Consider the following 16,950-nt stretch of genomic DNA (forward strand, 5'->3'; position numbering starts at 1 on the left):
TCATGCATCCTGCAGAGTTACAATATTTGCTTTTGTAACTGGAGATGATGAGTTAACGTCACTCCTTTTTTTCATTCTTTTGCACCCTCTAGATGAAACTGAGAGGTTGCCCACATGATTACCTCTGCCTCTGAGCATCATATGTATGCTGCAGCGCTCAACCCAAACACAGCCTCGGAGCCCCAGAACAGAGTGACAAGCAGAAGTAAAGTGACAGAGGGGCCGAAAAGCAATGCAATCTATCACAACTGATCAGCAGAACCTGAAATAAATGCACAGAAAAGGCCACGAGGGGTGATGCTGAAGGATGGTGAAGTAGCTTTGAGAAATCTGTGTGAAGATAATGTCTGTGTAAACAAATGAAGGGTCTGTCCAGACAGAACACAATGAGTTTTTTTTTGTCCCCTCTTCAATTTCATACATTAGTATCTGATTATGTAGAGTGTAGGGAGTTCTGCATGGATACTTACTGCATGGTAGCCAGAGCCTTGCTTATATCAGATTTGCTTTTATCAAAGCTTGCTTCTTTTATGGTTATAAAGTCAGACGGTAACAGAACTTGGTAGTGACGTTCTGTCAGTAATGTGACAGAACTGATTTGAGAGTGACATATGCTTACAGAATGCATGTGACGGTGTTGTGCTGTCTGACTGTCCAATCGAGCGTCCAAAAAAAAAACCATATACCAAAACCAGAACTATGTGAAGGGTACAGTATGCTGCCCTTCAGCTTTGTGATATTTTTGTTTTTATTTCATTCCATGAAGATAATATTGTTGGCAGGGCCACAATGATATGTCTTTTACTTTTTTTTGACACCATGTTTTCAAGTAATGTATTAGATTTTTTTATTGTAAGGATGTTTTAAACACTGGAGATTGTGTGATGAACAATGCACTGAAGCAGGACAGGCCATTGTTGATTTGTAGAGATTATTTTCTCAGGACTGGTTTTTGCCTTTGGATATATGTATTTCTATGGAACATTACTGTGAACATGTAGATGTATTGTTTTCTTTGTAACACTGAGCTTCTAGCAAAGTTTCGTTTAGCACATTGTTTTCATAAAGATGCACTTTTCTGTGTCCAGCTACTGTAGATATGCTGTTTTGCTAACTGGGGAAATTTGGCAGTTGTTGCAAGAAAGAAAAGTAATTTTAAAACACAAACTATCATTTTTGTTTGTGTTTTATTAAAATTAAGATTTTTTTTTTTTTTTTTTACAATTGAGGTAATGCAAATGCAGTGGAGGTGATGCTGTGTGGTTGAAGAGAGTAGTAGTAAATCTTTTTTTTTCTTCCTTTCATACAGATTTTTTTTCTGGTCATGCAACATGACCCATGATCCTGAACATATCAATATGTATTTTTTTCAGCATGACATACATTTCTCTTGTCAAAGATGCAACTGCACAGGCTGTTCAGTGTTGCACTGTACCTGGCTTTTACTCTGTGGTTTGATTATAAACCAGTTAGTACTTCACAATGTATTATCAACAGTGTAACTGCTGTATTTGTTATATGTGCCCCTTTATACTGCATCGATTTGAGGTTGAAGACAGTAGCTTCTTGCATTGGGTCTATGCAGTTGTCAGAGTTTTTAAGAGTCAAAAGCATTTTTTAAATGATAGAGTACCTTTTTCTCTTTGCCTAATGTTTGGAGAAGGTTGGTAATTTACTGTACTGTAAAAATACAACAGCCAGATTTCACTTCTACTGCTATGCACCCTTATCTTTCTGTACTGTAAATGTTTCTATACCCAGCACTCATTCTGACAACTAATTTAGGGAAAGTGTAGATGAATGTCACTAATAATTTTACATCCACTTGTAAAAAAAAAAAATTTGTAATAAAACTGCAATTATTTCCCGTGATTAATCATAATATTTGCATGTGACAAATGATCGTATTAATGTGCAGTTTTCTCAATGACAACCCAGTCTTTTTTTTTCCCTCTAAGCAGCCCCATTCTGAGGCCAAAAACAATGCTGTGAGAGCCAAAAGGTTAAAGTTGCAGGTCAGACAACTAAAAAAAAAAAAACTTAAACTCATGATAAAGCTTCATAAAGCTGAGGGAAGCTACAAGGTCAGGAAGGTAATTCTGACCCCAACACTGTGACACTGTTCTCACACTGTCATTTGATACATTACAAACACAAGAAAAGCCCTCAGACAGAGCAGTACTCCACCAAGGCTGTTCAGTCCCTCATGGCCTTGTCAGAAATGCAGCATACTTTTGACTTTTTTTGAAGAAATGCAGCGTTTGTTTATTAGTTATTGATGATCAGAAATCACGGCAGCATAGAATGTGTCCATTTATTATAGATGTACCCACAAACAAAATGACCTTGCCCTGAGCACAGGTGTGTGTTATGCATGTGTACGCTATGTAGGGATACCAAATCGCGTGACCTTAATATGTAGCAGGCGGCAGGAATTTATGGACTCAGAAACACCCCCACAGTTTAATCAATAGTTCCTTGCATCATTTCAGACAGATAAGTCCCAGTAAGTCTGCAACGGTTGATTCGTAGTAGGATCATAATCATGTGATCATCAGCAGGCAGCTGACGTAGTGTTCACTTATTGTCATAGTTACTGTGCCGCTATCTCACAATGATACAGAAATCTTTAACAAATCCATGAATCCAGACTATAAGCTGTATCACTGCCAAGATCTAATCACTTGATCCTTCTGTCATTTCCGACTTTCCCTGAAAATTTCACCCAAATCCATCAGTCTGTTTTTGAGTAATGTTGCGCACAGACGAAATAACAGACGGACAGACACATTTTTCACCGATTGTCACACAACTCCGCCCCATTCCTTGGCGGAGTAAAAAAAATACTAATTGGAGCTTCAGTAATGCCGATATGTTCACTTATTTACCAGTAATTGCCCTTTTACTCATCCAGCAGCTGCTACAGAGCAATATTAGCATTTTAAAGAAATTTTAGTTGTGATTTTGACCACATGACAAATTCAGTCACACTTTTTTAGCTCTGTTTTTGGTCTCCTCCAACCACTGAGGTAATTGCTAAATGCTCTATGTTCACCAGCGAGTTGCAAACTTTGTAGGCTAGACAGGCAGTTTACAGTGGGTTATGTCAGAGCTTTTTTGTTGTTGAATACAGTTTCCTGCTGCTCTTGCAAACAATTCTGTAAGAGTGACACAAGTTGAAATTCCTAAAATCAAAACATTAAACTGACAGAAACAAAAATCTTTTTGCACCAGAAGCAACTGCAGAGTCAGGTAATAATTCTCTGTCATTTTATCATTACCTTTAATTACCCTTTTCACCTTATTTGTAGCAAATCATTCCAATATTGTCTGAAAATATTATTATACTGGAGCAGCTTTAAACACTGAGAAATGTGTATAACCACTAAGATGAAGAGATAAAGTTTCATTCAAAAGAATTACTTATTTACTATTAAATTCCATTTTTGCTAATAATATAGAGTCTGTCACAACACACATTCTGACAAATAAACATACACATAATTGAGAGAATGCGTCACTGGCAGCAGTTACTATAACTCCAGAATGAGGCTGAAGGTCAAGAGCGCATTGCCTTATGTTTGGTATCTTATTTAACTACAGATTGTCAGTGGTAGAAATTTCATCTGCAGATCCCCAGCTCATTCTGCCCTCCTGTTGATGTCTAACAAGTGATTCTTTCAGACTCACTTGCATAGTTCACTCAGTACCAAAAACACAGACATATTTGTTTAAACACGGAGGCCCAGCAGTTTGGAGAAAGAAAGCAGAGTATTGTGCTTCTATACAAATATTCACTATAACTCCAGGTCACCAGAGTGCCCTCTATGTACCGTCCTCAAGTGTTTCTTCAAACAACACTTAGACAAAGAAAAGAGGTCATGTAATAAGGAGATTGCATCTAAGCTGAACAACAGGCATGTAAAATGGTTTAGATCCCCTCACAATGTGCACAATGTCCCCAGGCAGACTCCAATGGATTAGAAAAAGAGATGTTATTTTTATATATATATATATATATATATATATATATAAATAACAACATCTTGCATGCATAGTGTCACATGCACACTGTTGTCCGCAGCTATCAATGCGTACATTCGTACAGGAATATGATCACAGCTTTAGCGACTGATCCATTGAGAAAAAAACACAGCATAGTTTGAATTCTGATTTTTAACCAGCCAAACAGAATGAGAGAAAAACTTGTTTTCATGTAGGCATTGGAGAAACATTGCTGGGACAGGTAAGAACAGAGATTTAATTGATATTTAAAGTCATTAGTAGCACAACAGTTGCCTTAATCCCACATCCAGGAATCATTTTTCATGCACTGTATTAAAAGAAATTTGCTTCATACCATTATCGTGAGCCAAGCCATTGTCGAGAATTTTGTTATGCTCTAGAAAGGAACATGTAGTGCCAGTGGGTGCAAAGGTGGGTGCAAGGGCACTCGAATGAAATGCCATCCAGTGAAGTTAGTGCTCAACGGGGGTCTTTCATTTGAGCTGGAATTTGTGCTGAACAAAAGCCAGACTGACCCTGACCAAACACCCACTCAGAAAGCTGTCCAAAGTCATCTTCTGGTTGGCTAGGCTGTCTGCATTTGCATACCCAAATGGCCAAATACCTTCATGTCCATGTAGGATTTCATCTATCCCTTCTCCTCCTCTCCTCACCCCATCATTTAAGCCTCCTTTCCTTCATCCATCCTCTCCCCTTTCTTTCCTCCCAGTGTCCTCATTCCCTTAATCCACCCACTTTTACTTCTAAAGACTTTGGTTACCAAACTGAACCCCTGGGTCGGCCCTCAGCAGTCACATGACACAGATTCAGAGACCCAGACTACAGGCTACAAGTACAAAGCCATCAACTCACTGCATGCACACTCTCAGAGAGTAAGATCAGAAGGCCACTGCACTGTTACACATCTGAGCAGAGTAACCCTGAGCAACACTGCACTTGTGTAACCTCTCAAAGCTGACACCCATTCCCACAAGCAGGTAGGTGATGTGTTGCGTAATTTAGAATGATGATTGAATAACAGATTTCTTTAAAAAAAATTATGAATGAAGTGCAGATGCTTTTGTGTTAAGTTAGATGATTTTACAATGCACAATTTTAAACAAGAAAGTTTTAATAGATTTTCCAAGGAGCTGTCTTGCACATTTTTAACATGGCTTCAACTCGTGCTCTAGTCTGATGCCTGTTCACCTGTCAAATCACATTAACCAACTTGATATTGTCAGGCAATCTTCTTACACTGCATTAGCTAAACAATTAGATTCGCATTGATTTAAAGGAGTGTCATTTCAGGGTGGGATAGGGGCAACATAAGGTCAGTTTCAGTCACAATTTTTTAACATGTTGAGCAAGAGAAGAATCTTGAAAAAACTTTACATTATAGATGGCTTTGTAGGTGTCTAATGCATGCAGTGTTTATAAAAATCATTTACATCCCTTGGATGTTTTCTCCCTTTGTTGCTTTTTAACACTGAATTATGGGTAATTAATTTTTTTTTCTGAAAAAGACTTTACAGAAAAAGACTCAAGTCAAGTGAAAACAGATTTCTACAAAGTAATATCCATTAATTAAAATATTAAATATAAAATGTGTGATTGCATAAGTTTCCATCCCAAGTCAGCATTTCGTAGAAGCATCTTTGGTCACAGTTGAAACATTGAGGTTTTGCAAATTATTTGCAAAACTGCTCAAAACAGAGCTTCTAGTCTGCTAGTCTAAAGGTTCAATTTTGATCTCATCAGATCAAAGAACCTTTATTCAGTTGCCCCCAGAGTCTTCCACATGTCTTCTGCTGGATTGTAATTAAGATTTAATAAGATCTTTTTGTAACGGTGGCTTTCTTTGCATCTCTCTCGTAAAGCTTTGACCAGTACAGAAGAAGCAACCGTTGCACAGTCTCTCACATCTCATCACAGATAAAGACAACAACTCCTTCTAGGGATGTCATGGGTGATGATCATAACTGTACTCCAAGAGATATTCAGTGACTTCAGAATTTTCATTGTATCCCTCTACCACTGAAGTGTTCTTTTGTCCTAATGGTGTAGTCATAGCCAGAAGTACTGATTTACCAGTGACTGGACTTTCTAGATACAGGTATCCATATCCTACAATCACGTAAGACACATTCAGTGCACTCACATGATTTCACTTATTGTGTAACTTCTAACATCAACTGGCTGTACCAGTGTTCAATTAGGCGAGTCACTTTAAAGGGGGCCAATTTTAGTGCAGTCACTTAAGTTTTTAATTAATTGACGTTACTTTGTAGAAATCTCTTTTTACTTTGACATTAAATAATTTTTATTTGGAAAATCTTGTCAAAACAGTGGAATTAAAATGAGTATGATTCAATTCTGAAAAGTAAAAACAGAAGAAACTCTCCAAGAGTGGTGAATACTTTTTACAGACACTGTATCATTGTTCCTACAGTCTCATTCTTGCCTTGAAAATGCCAGCCCCCAACGTGCAGCTGAAGACCTTGAAAAAACACGTTGCTTTGACTGCTGTGTGACTGTGTAAGTTCCTAAAAGGACATGCTGGTTTGTTTTGTGAAAAGATCAGATTTGGAATTTTTTACAAAGAAAAATAATGATAGCTGTGCAGCTGTTACATTCTGGACAAAACTCTAGCAAAACACCTGTTTCCATCCCAACATCCATTTTACTGAACAGGTCTGCTGATTTTTAATATGGTCAATATTTTTAACAACTTAGGTCACAGTTGTTCAAGTAACTCTGAGGTATAACTACCACTTCACTGAATGGCTGTATGTTAGATGTGTCTGAGTGAAAATGTAAAACTCTGACCCACTCATTTGGCATCTTCTGACTAAAAAATGACCACCATATGTTGGGCATGCCACCATTAAAGCTGATTTAAACTGAAAATCAAAACTGCAATGTCATGTACGACAAGTCGACCTTGACAGGCTGGTTTGTCAGTTGTGTAACTGTATTCACACCAATTGTGAAACCATGCAAACTTACACGCAACAAGGTGGTTGTTATAAGGCAACTGCTGGCACAGTGAAGCTATGTGAAATAAAGAGAGGCAGGAGTAAAGGGAAACTCCAGCTGTGTGGTGTTTATTAGAAATAATATATAACTCTACTGAGTGTGAAACAAAAAGTAGCTTCATTCCTCAGTCCTTTCACTCACTGCTGCCTGTGTGTTTAAACCAGGGCAGAGCACAAAGTCCGACACTGATTGGGGGAAGTAAAGAGGAAAAGGAGGAGTTATTTCTTATTGCGTCCTCCCCCTTCCCTCTCTTTTATCCTATTGCTGAGCTCCCAGAAACACAGAGACCACATGGCTGGTGGATTTCGACTCTTCATATCTATGAGTGACGATGGGAGTGTCATGGCGGTAGAGGACATGTGCGCCTGTGCAGTTCCTGCCCTGTCAAGTGCAGCACAGACACGGAAGCAGAATATAAGCCTGGGTGTGTGTGTGTTTAAGAAAAGTAGGGGGAGGGACACACACACACACACACACACACACACACACACACACACAGACATATTAACAGCCGATGTAACTGTGGCTACAATGGAGTGAAGGTTTTTCAAAAGAGGGAGGTCAGAGGAGAGGCGTCTCTTCTTGTGTTATCAAAGAGGTAAGATGATGAATTCTGTTACCTTATAACAGCATCAAACTGATCTATAAAGGAAGTAAGGTTAGTTGGTTTGCTGAGCTATCCTTAAACCCAGAACCTAAAGTCTTTGACTCCGTCTGCTCTGTGCTGTAGTCCATCTGCTTCCCTTATTATGCAAAGGGACCACATGATCCCAAGTCGATCTAGTGTAGGTTTTAGATGGTGAAGATCAGGGCGTTATAGACTGGTAACCTGACATCACAGTCACTAATTCTTCCGGTTTTCCTAATATTACTGACTCACATGACTGATTTCATTTTTATGACGTTAATACAAGATGCTTATTGTGTTTTGATGTATATTTTTGCTCAACTTCTACATAAGGTAAATCTCTTTCATCAACGGACTACAACTAAAGCTTTGGAATTAATGTTTTTTTTTTTCATGTAGAAAGTTTTATTGCCACTAAGAAGTTTACTTGACATGGTGCCTTTGAAAGTCAACAGAACATCCTAATTTACTTTGACATTAAAATATGTACATGGTTTGATTCCACTGCTTAATAATCATATCCCTTTAATGTGTTTGTTTATATTGTAAGAGCAGGGGGCTTTTTTTTGGGAGCAGTGTGTCAGTGTGTGAAAGGTCAGGTATCCATTGCCAGGCAGCACATGTGAGAGGGCTAGAAAAGGAGGTACAGAAGTCAGAGACTCAGAAGGTCATGCCCACCCATGAGGGCACATGCTTTTACACTAAAGCAAAATTCAATTAAGCTATGCTTTCTTTCCACTTTGGTGCACACCGACACAAAAAACTTTCTACAACACCATTCTTTTAAAACTATCCCATGGATGCTAAACTGTGAGAAGATCTGGTCATGTGAAGGCCATAACTTATGATTTATATAATTTCCACACTCATTAAACCATTCAATGACACCTTGTACCCATAGGGACATTGTCAACCTGGAAGAGATGACTCCCATCACCATAGAAATGTTTCATCATATAGTAAAGTCTGAAGAACTTTTGCAGTGACCTTTACCTCTTACAGGAAAAAGTCGTGCCAGCAAAATGTCCCCCACAGCGGACCAGACTTACTGAATCCCCTAACTGTAGGGGTCAAGGATTCATAAGTGTCCTTAATTTGCCATTTCTTCATATTTCCCACAAGAATTGTTGGCTTTTCTCACATATGTTATCTGAACAAGGAAACATTTGATCTTCCTTGAAACAGTCCCCATTATTAACAGTGATATATTCAAACAAAAGACACTGAATGTATATTTTGCAGTCATTCCCATAATTTTAAAAAGATGTTCAAAAAATAAACAGACACAAAAACAAGAAATTTTCATTTATGAAACCTTCAAGTCATTAAAATTTGAATCAGGGGTTCCAAGTTAGGTGCCAGTGAGAAGAGCACCTTTAGATACTGACAGATTAAACCCATCTGACATGTATGATGCCATTTTGTTTGCTACTGAAGTGTGTTGTCATCATACCAAAATCTAAAGAGCTCTCTGAGGCTTTCAGACACACAAAAAAAATTCCAAATGCCTGTGAGTCTGGCAAGAGATTAAAGTCACTGCTAATTTGTCAAGAATCGGTCACCCTAGCGAGATCAGCTCAAGAGCTGACCATTTGATGCTACAAGAACTCTCCCAGAACCCGAAATCATTAATATTTTCGCAGTATCTGCAGGTGTGCATGTACTTTTAATCAGAAAGACACAAACACACAAATTTGAGATGCATGGGAAGTGTGCCAAGAAAAACAAAGTTTTGCTATCCAACAATGAATAAAAGTTGTTGTTTGGCCACAGCAGCAGTAGAGATATCTGCTGCAGACCAAGGACAGCTTTGTAGGAGAAGAACCTCATACTGTATATGAGGCATGATGTTGGAAATGTTATGGCTTGAGGTTGCTTTGCTGCTGTAGGGAGTGGGCATTTTTGAATTGACTGAATTCATTCAACTATTAAGTCTGAGTCATATTAGGGAGTGAGATAATGTGAAAGCATCTGAGGATGAAGCTGAATCAGATGTAGACCTTTCAACAGGATAATGATCCTGAACATATTAACAAATCCAAGAAGGAATGACTTAAAACTAGAAATGTAAAGTTGTGAAAACCTCTTGTCATAGCTAAGAACAGAATCCCATTGAAATTATGAGGTAGGCTATTCAAAAATTTTAGCAAGCTGACAGTCAGATTGCTTATTATTATTTGTACCAATGGCTGCAAAGCTAGCATCTGAGACTTTTTCACACACAAGTATAGTGTCTATTGAGATTTCTCTTGAATAACTGACTGAGAAAGAAAATTTTCCTACTGACTGTGTTCAAGTATGCCTCCTTTATCTGTTGTCCCAATTTCAAATCATCCATGTCTTTGTATTTACTCCATTTTTATGCATACATTGATTGTTTTGAAATGTTGTACAGCAATTACTGTTGCCCTCAGAATAAATTGTCATTCATTAAACACATGTTTAAAACTGTATGACTAAATGCCTGCCAAACTGATGCCATAACTGTACCAATAAGTAAATGTTGCACATAATGAACATGATAAACTTTGGACCTGCTACTACTGTTGTGTTGAGAACAGTTACATGTTCACATGTAGCTCAAAGCACCACTGTAAACAGCCTCACTGCATTGGGGAAATGACTGTACACCCTCTATATTCAAGATGCTTCAAGATCTTATTCTAGAAGTCCAGTAGTTATATTTTTGGGTTGAAGCTGCTTTAGCCACTATTTTAACTTCAAAGTAATTTCTTTAAATTTGACTATTTTTGTGATAAATCAAAATGATGTCTCTAGTAGGGCTGGACCCGAATATCCAAATATTCGTTTACTACGGCGGTATCCGGATATTAATTTGGTATCCGAATACTGGCCCCCCTCCAGTCGGACGTTACCGGGCGGAAAGAATAGGCGGCGTTACTGTCTTCCCTCCCCCTTCGGCCCACATTACTCATATCGGCTCATATCGGCTCATCCCGTCCTGTGATCACATAAACATATTCACATATGTCTATGACATATACACATATGTCTATGTGATCACCCCTTCCTCTCCCCAGACGAAAATATTTGGGAAAATATTTGGGAAAATATCCCTTCGCCTTCGGCCCACTTCGCCTCATCCCGTCGTGTGTGGCTCATCTCGGCTCCTCCATTCGTGTTTGTTACCACCACCGGAATGGCCAGGTGCTGCCGACTCTGACGTCACGCTTTACTCAGTTGCATAAACACAAGACAAGATGCTGAAGACCTCCGCTGTTTGGGAATTCTTTAGTTTAACTGAAGACAAAACAAAGGCAAAATTTGGACCTGGGAGACCAGAAGAACGGATCCGAATATTCGAGCCGTCTCCGCCACAAGTAGCCCCCCACAAGTAGCCCCCCCCCCCCCCCCCAGAACGAATATTCGGGCCAGCCCTAGTCTCTAGGATATGAAACCTTTAAAAAAGAACACCCTGAAAGAAGAATAAAATCTATAATCAAACTGTTATCAGATAATTGGTGCGTGACTAAGCAATAACACCGCAAATGCAAACATTGCAAATTTGTCTTGGATGACTGGTGCATGACTTAGCAGTAACATAGCAAATACAAACAATGTAACAGTTCTGATAGAATGAATAGGCTATTGTACCACTGAGGTACATTGTTCACAACAGAGCTATACAAATCGGTATAAATTGTGATTCTTCAAATTCCACTAATGAATACCTTGCCTGTGTTATTATGTTCCAGATTGTGTACATTTACATTTCCTGCTTTACCTCATTCCTGCTTCCATCATGTCGCTGCTGACTCATGTGCTGGCGTGTCTGTTCGGGATGGGCTCCTGGGTGGCCATCAACGGGATGTGGGTTGAGCTGCCCCTGATCGTACCTGAGATCCCAGAAGGCTGGTACCTTCCCTCCTACCTCACAGTCCTCATCCAAATGGCCAACATAGGTCCTCTCTTCATCACTCTGATGCACCGTTTCCGCCCAGGGGCGCTGGATGAGCGGCCGGTCATCTACTGCATTGTGGGGTTGGGTATCGTTGCTACATTCCTGCTGGCTTTCTTCTGGAGGCACACGGTGACTGTTGCAGGCTCTTTCCACAGTGTGCCCCTGCTGATGTTAAGCTTCCTGCTGTCTGTGGTGGACTGCACCTCATCTGTTACCTTCCTTCCTTTCATGATGAGGCTGCGTCCACAGTATCTCACCACATATTTCGCAGGTGAAGGCCTCAGTGGTCTGGTGCCTGCGCTGGTAGCTCTGATTCAAGGCGTTGGTGTCGTCCACTGTCAAAATGCTACTTTGTCTAGTAACAATTCCAGTATGGTTGACAGTGGAAAGCTAGAAGCTATCTACCAGCCGGCGAAATTCTCTGCCCAGGTCTTCTTCGTGTTCCTCAGTGCAATGATGGTTGTGTGCCTGGTGGCCTTCATCCTACTCAACCACCACCCAGCAGTCGCTCAGGAGAGAAACAATGACAGGTACTTTGGTGGGGATCTGGAACGTGAGAAGAGAGAACAGGGGTTGTCTCTGCATGCCCAGGCACCAGAGCAGAAGCCGATGATCAGTCCCCTGGAGGCTGTCAGGAAAGAACCCAGGAGCTCTTTTGGGAGGGGGACGTACAGCAGCTTAGAGGTGATGTTCATCTTCGTTGTACTGGCTTGGGTCAATGCTCTGACCAATGCAGTGCTGCCCTCAGTGCAGTCCTACTCGTGTCTGCCTTATGGGAACAAGGCCTACCATCTGGCTGCCACCATGGCTGCTGTTGCCAACCCCATGGCCTGCTTCATTGCCATGTTTGTGCCAGTAAGGTGAGAAACAGAAATATCCCAGTCATTATTTAATGACACTTTTTGTGTGTCTGTTCCAATGACAAGACAGTCAAAAATGGCATGACACATAATAAATTCAGCCTGAATTAGTGCAAGTCACTAATAACACATAGAGCATGTTGTCACTAAATACATTTAAAGTACCACATTAGTGTGTGTTTCATGTTAACTGGTGCGACCTAACAGAAAAGGTTCAATTTTAAGCTATATATTGACTTTGTTTCCAGGTCTCTTGTGTTCATGGGTTTCTTGACCATGTCTGGGACTGGATTTGGAGCCTACATCATGGCTATGGCTGCTCTCAGTCCCTGTCCTTTGCTGGTCTACAGTACTTCTGGAACTGTAGTTATAGTAAGACTCTTTCATCTAAAGCATTTTACTCAGCCTGTTATATGTGTATAGTTCTACACATGAGACACATTTTTTATGTTGGACTTTATCTTGTAAATAGTGCTGCACCTTATGAAAGAATGAATATACCAACCACCTGTCAGACTCACTTAGTGTTTGTAAGGCTTCTGATTTGGGAGTGTACTGTGATTGGCAGCTCTTAGGATCAAGTCAAGTCAGCTCTGCATGACCTGATTTAAACAATATGCTGCAGTGTAACTGCTCTGAAAGTTAATGGGCTCACTTTTTTTTAAATAACTTTTTTTCCCTTGATTGTATTTCCACATGCATAATGTAACACAGAACAGTGAGAGATAGATTGACAGAGTCATATCTTTTGGGATATGTGTGAATGTTAGGTGTTAGTGTAGCACAAAGTACTGAACAGTAAAATACTGTTAACAAAAAATGCTTTCAGATATTTTAAAAATAGAACACAGAATAAAACAATGAAGGACATTCGTGAAGCACTACCAACGAGAGAGAGAAAAACATTGCTTTAATAATAAATTAATATGTGGCAGTACCAACCTGAGAGAGTGAAATACCCAATGAACTGATCTAGTGATTGTTTGGATTTAAAACTTTCTTTTCCACCTACTTCATGCTACATTGAACTGAAAGCCACTGAGTCAGTTAACAAGTTGAAGTCAGACTAGGACACTTTGCAGTCATATTTATTTGTGTACACCAGAACAGAATGCCATTTCATGCACAATATTTACCTCCTCTCTGGTACAGGTACTGGCCTGGATCCTCTTTGTCCTGTCCCTTTCCTATGTGAAGGTGATCATCGGAGTGATTCTAAGGGATGAGGGCCACAGCGCCCTGGTGTGGTGTGGAGCTGTAGTGCAGCTGGGCTCCATGCTCGGTGCTATCTCCATGTTCCCACTGGTCAGTGTCTATGGACTTTTCAAGTCAGGTGATGCTTGTAACACCAAGTGTCCTACATAGACAGTAAATATGTTACTGTTAACACCGCTGTTCAAAATCCAAATGTAAATTACACTGTTTTAGTAGTACTGAACCTGTTGCGGTCATGAGTTTTACATCCAGCATCTTGTTTTCTGAGAGGTTAAATGTGATCATCTATCACTGTATCAATCCTCATTGTTTTTTATATTTATACATAAAAAGTATAGTTTATAAAGATTGCTGTATTTATTGACTTATGAAATGGGCTCTACACAAAGATGGAAAAACATCTGCATATACATTGTCAGTGTTTTAGACCACAAAATACTAAAGTGTGATAATATTTTAACACTGAACATGTTACAATTCCTTGTCAATTCAGAGCTCAAAGCTCAGAGCTCATTTTACTTGAACGTTTATCATATTGTGAAACTGTGATTGACTGATGTTGCTTTTATAAGAACTAATGGTACTTTTGGCTTTAAAATGTGCCTTAATTCTGTAGAAACAGAGATTTGTGCTTTCTTCATGTCCAGTGTTGTTTAAACAACTTGCCTTGTACTGTATATGTTGCTGTAGTTACTGTTCAACAAAACCAAATAAATTTTTGTTTTATTGTTGCCTATAAATTTATGTTTTGTGTTGAAAATCATCCAACATATACTTCTATTTTTACCTAGTTGGTCCGGCTAGTAAGGTAAGGGCCGGCAGGAGGCATGGAAAAGAGTACATGGGGAAAAATATACCAGGGCAAGGTTAAGATTAAGTACTGACAAGACATACAAATATGTAAAGGCTTTCAGAAATGTTTTCTGTTGTGTCTTTATTGTGACTTTAAGGAAATTATGTACTTTGCGAAAGGAAGGAAAGAAGTCAAAATTGGCACTTTCATTTCCAATATAAAATTCCCACCAATGCACTAGTACAGTTTTTGAGATAGCTTTCACTTATTTTGGCTTGTTTATTTATGTGTGTTTTATCCTGTAGAGGGTGACTTGTTCCTGTTGACACTAGGAGAGAGACGGAGTACTCTCCATCAAAAGAGACACACAACTTTACACACTCACCACACCTACTGCCAATTTAGAATCATTATTAACCTATGCTCGTCTAGAACACCTGTAGAAAACCCACACAGGCACAGACTTCAAAGAGAAAGGCCCCAAAAATGCTTGATTCCAACTTCTGAAATACACTACCTGTCCAATAAACAAGTCGCCACTAGGATTTAAGCAAGCAAATAGGTAAGAGCCTTCCATTGGATAATTACTGCAGTGATGAATATGTTTCAACTGCAACAGCTTATTTAACCCTGGGTGATGCAGTGAGGAGCTTCTCATTTCTTAAATAAACAACCATGTTGGATGACATATACTGTGGTCATGGAAAGGATGGTAATCTGTCTCAGAAAAGTCAAAATATTGGCCTGCATCAAGCAAAGAAAACAACTAAGGAGGTTTCTGAAATTGCTTAAGTCAGGTTAAGAACTGTCCAAATCATTATTAGAACCTGAAGGCTAGTGGTGAACCATACTCCTTGAGGAACAAATGTGGTCAGAACAAGCTCTTAGATGATCGTAGGAAATCAACAGTATAACTCATGGCTATGTTTATTAGTGAAAGTAAGAACATTTCTACACGCACAATGCAAACTGAACTCAAAGGATTGGGACTAAACATCTGTAGTTCTAAGAAACCCACTGATCTGTGAGGCTAATCAGGAAACAAAGGCTTCAGTTGGCTAGGTAGCATAAAGATTGGACTCTGGAGAAATGGAAGAAGGTCATGTGGTCTGATGAGTCCAGATTTACCGTTCCAAAGTGATGGCCGCATCAGGGTAAGAAGAGAGATGGATGAAGTGATTCACCCACTATGCCTAGTGCCTACAAGCCTGTGAGGGTTAGGGTTATGATCTGGGGTTGGTCAGGTTCAGCAACATTATGTTTCCAAAGAATGAGGTCACCTGACTACCTGAATATACTGAATGACCAGGTCTTTACATCAGTGGAGTTTTTCTTCCCTGATGTTCATGGGCATGTTCCAAGATGACGGTGTCAGGATTCATGGAGCTCACACTGTGAATGAGTGGATCAGGCAACTCTGAACAGAAATAAATGCTGTGACATTGCAAAAGCTTATCGAAATGATGCCACGGCGAATGCATGTAGTTCTCAGAGCGAAAGGCAGTCAAATGAAATACTACAGTGTGCGACTGTTTTTTTGGTGGGCAGTGTAGGGGTACCCCTGTCAGAAGTTTTAGGACACTTTCTCATTCAAATAAAGTAGAACCTGTCCTATAACTTTTGACGGGGGGTGTATCTACCAAATTTGGTACACATATGCAGCACATCAGGCTGAACAAAGAAGTCAGTGACAGCCACATTCGAAACCCAACAGGAAGTGAGCTATTTTGCGTTGAATGTCAGATTTTGCCCATTTTTCATTTTTTTCTAGAGCGAACTCCTCCTAGGGGGAAACTGCAATTCACCTCAAATTCTGGAATTTTGATCCTTCGCCATGAAATTTCAAATGCTGTGTAAATGCCCTGAACATGCTCCAATCTGCCTGAAACTTTATATTTATGACCAGAGTCCTGCCCTGATCACATCAATATGATGAAATACACCCCCTGTCAAAAGTTGTAGGACAGGTTCTACTTTATTTGAATGAGACAGTGTCCTAAAACTTTTGACAGGGGGTGTACATACAGCGCCCTCCATAGTTATTGGCACCCCTGATTAAAATGTGTTGAAAGCCTTAAAATAAATTCAATTTTTATTGCAGAAGCATACTCTCACACTGAAATTTGGAGAAAAATGTATTATAGGAGAATATTAGGCACTGTTTTGTTGGCAAAACGGGGTTGTATAAAGTTTTAACATCGGGGGTGCTAACAATTATGGCACACATGATTTGATGTAAAAGAATTATTTCCTAATCTGGGATTTTTTCCCCACTGAATAAATGCATTTGAATTAAAGCTTGGATTTTCCTCTTTTTTCTCACTGTGGTCCTTTATTATTTAGAATCAAATCTGAATTTATTAGAAGCTAAAGAACACATCTTAACCAGAAGTGCAAATAATTATGGAGGGCACTGCGTGTGTGTGTGTGTGTGTGTGTGTGTGTGTGTGTGTGTGTGTGTGTGTGTATATATATATATATGTCACAG

At 39.5% G+C, this 16,950-nt stretch overlaps 2 protein-coding genes across 3 annotated transcripts in view; both read left to right on the forward strand.

Moving 5' to 3' along the window:
• The window catches only part of macf1b (microtubule actin crosslinking factor 1b), a 30,380-nt gene extending 28,508 nt beyond the window's left edge, over positions 1-1,872 (forward strand). Inside the window, exon 39 of the mRNA XM_051957233.1 lies at positions 93-1,872. Coding sequence (XP_051813193.1) covers positions 93-118 — 26 coding nt within the window. The 3' untranslated portion in view covers positions 119-1,872. The remainder of the gene's footprint in view (positions 1-92) is intronic.
• Positions 1,873-4,046: 2,174 nt separating this feature from the next.
• On the forward strand, positions 4,047-14,409 carry zgc:91890 (solute carrier family 52, riboflavin transporter, member 3-B). Of its 2 annotated transcripts, XM_051957264.1 has the most exons (5): positions 4,047-5,003; positions 6,458-7,642; positions 11,389-12,454; positions 12,703-12,826; positions 13,607-14,409. In XM_051957264.1, exons 3-5 carry the CDS (start codon positions 11,436-11,438, stop codon positions 13,817-13,819), a joined length of 1,356 nt encoding a protein of 451 aa, XP_051813224.1. In that variant the 5' UTR covers positions 4,047-5,003; positions 6,458-7,642; positions 11,389-11,435; the 3' UTR covers positions 13,820-14,409. The 2 variants fall into 2 exon arrangements, with proteins under 2 accessions (XP_051813224.1, XP_022054754.1); XM_022199062.2 differs by lacking the exon at positions 6,458-7,642.
• Positions 14,410-16,950: the final 2,541 nt, after the last annotated feature.

This window comes from Acanthochromis polyacanthus, chromosome 12, assembly GCF_021347895.1.
Source record: "Acanthochromis polyacanthus isolate Apoly-LR-REF ecotype Palm Island chromosome 12, KAUST_Apoly_ChrSc, whole genome shotgun sequence".
NCBI lineage: Eukaryota > Metazoa > Chordata > Actinopteri > Pomacentridae > Acanthochromis > Acanthochromis polyacanthus.